Raw genomic sequence first — 6,000 nt, 5'->3', positions numbered from 1 at the left:
GTTTTTTTCTTTGCTGCTGTGGTTTCAGAGTAAAGATTGTAATACATAATATGAGCCTCCTGTCTTGCCATAGAATCTGGGTGCATACTTTAATGTGGAATGGAACTGTGACAGTCTGGGTAAAGTGGGGCTTCATGTAGCTAACGAAAAAGAAAATTAAAGTTGGAAAAGGGTTCCTGTAATGGAGTCGGGAGCCTCACAGATTAAGTACTGGGGCGAGGAATTTAGCACTAAGGGTAATGATAATTACCGAAAGGTAATCCCAACGTTTTGTTATAACAGACGGTCCTCGTCAATACATGTCACTTGTGGAGCAAGCAGATCATGTGCTTAACTGCATGTCATGATCAAATGAGACGCTGGGGGGCGGCATAATATAATGTTGCCACCCATTCCAGGTTTATACCTTATTTCGATTTCCGTATTGGATGCTTAGAGTGTTAATAAAGTCTGTTTATAAAAAAAAATATGGGTAGAAGAAGAAGAAAGACAACCTGGGCAGTGATTCTATGGTTACTGGAGTGGACTCATGTCTTCCTGCGGAAACAGGAAGAAGAAAGCTTGTGAGACTAAATGACCAGACACGGAACAGGGAAGGGGGGAAAGTATAGCAGCGAGCAGCGATAAAGAACTAAATAAGAAGGTACCGCGCATGTGAGAGAGCTAGGCTGGCAAACCTCAGTAAGAATCGGAGGGTGAGGCGAGGCGAATCCTTGAGTGTCAGACCCAACGGAAAGATCGAAGATGATGAAGAGGAGACCTTAAGTGGGAGACATATACGCAGATAGTGGGGGACCCCCGGAGTATGAGAGCCGAAGGGGGCGGGGGTGTGCGAATCCAGGGCAAGAGCGACGAACATAGTCCAAGACCCCAGAGTGGAGGGAGGAGACAGTGTGAGTGTAGGTGACCAACGTCGAAAGGGGTAGTGCAGGCGACGTTAAGCGCGAGACCCTGGGGTGTGGTATAGCCACCCGCGCGCTCCACGAGAGGGCTCGAGGGGTCTCTCTACAGCTCGCCCTCAAGAGGGGCACTCGATCTGCAATGTCGCCGAAGCTGGTTGTTTTTGACCTGGGTAAGGAAATGGCTGCTGTCCCTGGCGAAAGAGATCGATGGGAGCATGAAAGAATGAATGATGTTTGGGTTGAAGTAAATGGGATAGTGAAAGGACTAATTCCGTTCCATTTCTTCACATTGTAGCACACCTAGAGCCGAGCGAGGCGGAGATCTCTTGGCTAGGACTGAACCAGGGAAAGGGACGCGCGAAGGCAGGAGGCGTCTGTGTCAGGGGGTGGGGGCGTGCCTGGGGTAGAAGAGAAGCTGGTGGTGCAGAAATGTTGGGTGGGGGCGAGAAAAGGGTTGAGGGGACTAGGGACCAAACACATGATGTGAGGCGGGGGCGTGTTGGGGCCCGTAAAAGCAAAGCTGTGTAGGGGGTGGTGCCGAGAAAACATGTGACATGGGGATGAGAAGTGAGAAATGGAGCTGGTGGAGGAGGTTCACATCTATGATTTTGTGGAATGAAGGGAGAGTTTTGATGTTGGCGAGGGTAAAGTGGGATAGAGCAGGGAAAGGAGCATGATGTTGTGGATGGGGGACCAGCGCCAGTATATTTTGAAGTGTGTGGTAGAAAATGTTTTTACAGGGGCAAACTGGTCCCCTCTTTGGAGGGGTGGGGCCAAGGAGCGTAGCTCCTGGTCAGGTTGCACAACACAGCATCTCTTCATAGAACCCAATCCTTGCGATTTGCATAAAAGCAAAGAGCATTATGGCAACATAATAAATGTGCACCATTTTAAATGGTAAACATGTCTTATAGTGATTCATTAAGAAACCCTTTAGAGGAAATAATAGACTTCTGTTTTGATTGGTCTCAATATTCACCCTAGCAAAGAGATGTCTGTAAATTGCAAGACCAGTTGGACTGCTTTTGCAGTTTTCACATGCAGTCTCCAGTGCTGAAGCTTCTGGAAAAAAGTGTTGAAGAACGGGTTACTCTGCTTGCAATACTTGTGATAATACAGCTTCAGAACAGTTCTGGTTGGTAGTGTTCTGTGCTAGCCCCTGGGACTTGGGCAGTGCTCTGTGGGATATAGCGCACGTGAACAACCTGCGCTACAACAAGCAGACTGCTTTCAGAAGACTAGGCAGTGCCATGCTTATTCTTCTGAGAACGGTCTGCTCATTGAGATGCAGGATCCGAGTCCTGACAATTCTGGGGGATGGTCCGGCGATATGGCAAGACGTTTTTTGCCTGGGCGATGTTCCATCTTGTTCTGGCCCATTCCCTGCGCTGCTTCACTTACCTTTAACGCTGCTGCGCAGCATACAACAGTGCGCCCGGCTGACTTCCTGTCCTGTCCCTGGCTGGGTGGGACAGGAAGTCAGGTGGCCGGAACGGATTGGAAGTTGGGGGAAGCACGCTTCTGTAGTGCTGTCAGCACTATATCCATACTTGCCAACATTCTGTGACCAAAAAGATAAAAATAATTCCTATAAGAATGACATCACCGGAAAATACAAAACATACATTGTTGGCACCATTGAAGCATTCTAAAATACACAGAATTACCGGTCTGACTAAATTTGTGGTGTATGTGATTACATGTGGCTGGGGCTTACACCACATAGGTTCCGCAATAGGACCGTTGAAGCTGTGCATATTGAAACACTATAGAGCCATACAAAATGGACACCTAACATATCGTCAGACGTCACATTTTGCGCAAAAACATAACAGTAATGTCGTTCTAGACTATACCGCATTACAAGTGGTTGGGCAACAGAGAACTGAAGTTGCGCCAATTAGGCTAAATTAATATGCAAATTTGACACCCTGAACCCGCAGGGTCTCCATATTAATTCTGAAATGTATGTATGCGATGCACTTTTTACTTAAATAAAGCTACGTTTACAAAACTTAGCACGGTCTTGAGTGCTTGGCTATTTTTGTATTCACTTTTGTGCGTTTAGTGACCTTCCTAGACTGCCTCGAAATACTTGTTGTTGATATATATATTTTTACAGGGTCAGCCCCTGCTTTGAGCAGGCACTGACCAGAGATGAGGGTAAGGCCAGAGCCCAAGTTTTGACCTGTGCCTTCCCCCAATGCCCCTGTGGGCTGGCCCGGATCTAAACCAATATGACGCACACCCTTCCCTAGATCTGGGTCGCTCGCTGGGCAGTTTCTATGCACTATGGGTGCCAACTTTTGATTTTTCGATCCTGTGGCCTTCCAGCGGTTGGGTCCCAGTGCCTGCTCTTTATATCTGTGACTGCATATCCCTTGTGGTCTGTCAACACTTCCAGCCTGGACACACCATGTACCTCTACTGTGCTGACTCTGCTATAAATGAGAGACCAGATACACTGTAAAACCACCTGTTGAAATACATTGTCATTTTGTTTAGCTTGACGCAGAGAGGTGCGTTACTTCCATGTGTGATTGCAGCATGTGAAAAGGAGAGTTTGTTTTCCACGTGCTGTTTTTAACACTTCTGGATCTTTGCCCAGCGTATGCCCTCCTTCCTTCTCCTTGCCACCTATCCTTCTTTAAGTCTCTATCCGCCCTCACTCTTGCCCCGCCTCCTTCCTCCCTAGGTGGGATCTTGTGGCTGCATAAGGTGCCAACGCTTGACCTGTGCTGGGTTCCCCCAGGGCCATTGTGCGCTGTGGATAATGCAGTGGGCACCAATGCCTTGTGCTTCTTGTTACGTCTACTGGCATGCCCTAACTTTATTGAGTATTACATTATCGTTGCAAGAGCACAGTGGCTCCAGAGGTGCTCGACTTCTGTACCACATTCCTTGTCCAAACTGATGTCTCGGGCCTTGAGGTGTCCTATTCGTTCACTTTAATGTGTTCAGTTCCCCCTTCAAACCTCCCTTTTCTCCCTGCCCTCCCTCAGCTGGCCTCCTTCTCTATATAACGAACTCCTGCCTTTCTGGTCCTACTTGCTCTTTTCTGTACTAGTTTGCTTATCTTTCTCGCTTCTCGGTTTTGGCTCTTACACATACCCTTCTTCTGTATGTGTGTATGTTTATATGGGATGGGGTTTATACAGTGCCTACCGAGCTGGGAAGGAATGGAGCGGAGCGCTGTACATACGTGTGTATCTGCGGGTTAAAAGTAAGTAGCAGGAATATCAGATTTAGGTGGGATTGATAGGAGGAAAGGATGGGTGGCGGGCATAGAGAGGGGGACATTTGGATGGAGTGGAGTAATCCATGATTATCAAGTTGTTATTAGAAGAATTGGGTCTTCATGACCTTCCTGAAGTGTAGCATGGAGAGGGTGTCTCTATCTGCCCACTTGTTCTGATCTTTTTCTGAATCACCCCATTTGCAACCCCTCCCCCTGTCGCCCATCCATATTGCACATAGAGCACTCCTAACCATTTACATTGCTATCCCCAAGCCCTCTCTTCCACCCACCGTTCTTACAGATCCTTTGAAGGATTTCTGAACTATCCATCCCAGATTCTTTCTCGCCTTTGGCACTCATTTTCCCCGTTGTCTCTTTCTTGCCCCTGACTACCTCTTATCTCCTCCTCCACTATATCTTTGATCTATCCCATGTGTTCTCATCTTTACCTCTGTCCTACCCTTACCTTGATTGTTCAGAGTCTTCATTTTCAGTTTCTCCAGGTCTCTCACCGCGACCTCTGTCTGTGCTCCTGACACCTTAAACTCTAACAGTTTCACGCTGACCTCATCTCCCTCCTTACTGGACTCCTCTACGCTCCTCTGAAATTCAATATCCTACCTCAAGCTCTTCCCGGTTCTCAGTCAGCTCTTTCCATTCTATCATTAATTTACATATACTGTTCCCTTTTGTCTGCAAAACGTTCCTGATTCTTCCCTAACTACCTCACCTCTTTTTATTGTATGTAATTCACCCCTCTGCATCACTCCTTGATTTTTCTTCAGTTTTTCCTTTCTCTATTTCTATCGCCTCTGTCAACCCATCACTCACAGTAAGTACCCATTGGTGGGGCTACCCAAGTAGGTCCCTTCTTCTTTTACAACATGCCAGAGGGAACACGCAACTCCTGACACCAGAATAAGTTTAACAGGTTTTATTAAACCAAAGTCCAACATAAGAGTATTGCATGGAAAATTGTTCAGGGTGGCTATAACAAAGATTCTTGGGAGTCGTAGTCCTTAAGCTCAAGATTATAAATAAAGGACAGTAAACAAAAAAACATTCAGAAAGTTCCAAGCCGGAAGGTCTCTTGTATAGGTTGCTCTAGCATTCAGTCTTTACCACGTCGTCTGGGAAGTACAAGTGTTCTCAGCCTTGCTTGGCATTTTTTGTGCTTCCTGCTTTTGTCAAGTGTCCCAAAATGTCCTCTCCTTCACTGGGGCTCTCCTCTTACTTGTTCCCCTCTTCCGGGGCCAAAGGGCTTTTCCCCCTCGGTCTTGCGCTCAGCGATATGGTGCCCTGTTCACCCTCAAACACCCAGGAATATAGTGCCCTGCTCACTAGTCTGCACCTAGGGATACAGTGCCCTGCACACTAGTTCACACCTTGGTATATAGTGACCTTCTCATTTCCCCAGGGATATAGTGTCCTGCTCAAACACACTCTTCACTCTCATCCCCTTTTCACTCTCATCCCCTCTTCCGGGTCACGGGACTCTCCTATTCTGCCACACAGCCCCTTTTCTGGAGCCAAAGTTACTCTCTCGCTCTCTACTCCTAACCTCTCCCTTTTCTTGGGTCTGGGGTCTCATTCTTTTGGGGCCCTTCTCCTCCCCCAACCCCCTCCCCCCACCGGAACACACATCTCTTCTGGGGTTGAGGGAGATTCTCTCCCGATCACCGGAGCAGACCCCTCCTCTGGAGTTCAGGGGGGCTCCTCCACCATCTTCACTGGAGCACACCCCTCTTCTGGGCTAACAGGGCTCTGGTGCTCTCTGGCCTTTTTAGTGGACTCCTCTCCTCTGCTATCAGCCCAAAAACGACTGTTTCCTAACCAGTGTTATAAATCCCTCAAAGTTCT

General features: G+C 47.7%; 1 protein-coding gene across 1 annotated transcript in view; it reads left to right on the top strand.

Moving 5' to 3' along the window:
- Positions 1-507: 507 nt before the first annotated feature.
- The window catches only part of MDP1 (magnesium dependent phosphatase 1), a 79,828-nt gene continuing 74,335 nt past the window's right edge, over positions 508-6,000 (top strand). The window contains exon 1 of the mRNA XM_069633980.1: positions 508-1,072. Coding sequence (XP_069490081.1) covers positions 1,042-1,072 — 31 coding nt within the window. The 5' untranslated portion in view covers positions 508-1,041. The remainder of the gene's footprint in view (positions 1,073-6,000) is intronic.

This window comes from Ambystoma mexicanum, chromosome 13, assembly GCF_040938575.1.
Source record: "Ambystoma mexicanum isolate Mex_15411 chromosome 13, UKY_AmexF1_1, whole genome shotgun sequence".
In the NCBI taxonomy this organism is placed as follows: domain Eukaryota; kingdom Metazoa; phylum Chordata; class Amphibia; order Caudata; family Ambystomatidae; genus Ambystoma; species Ambystoma mexicanum.
This window is presented reverse-complemented; position numbering and strand designations above follow the sequence as displayed.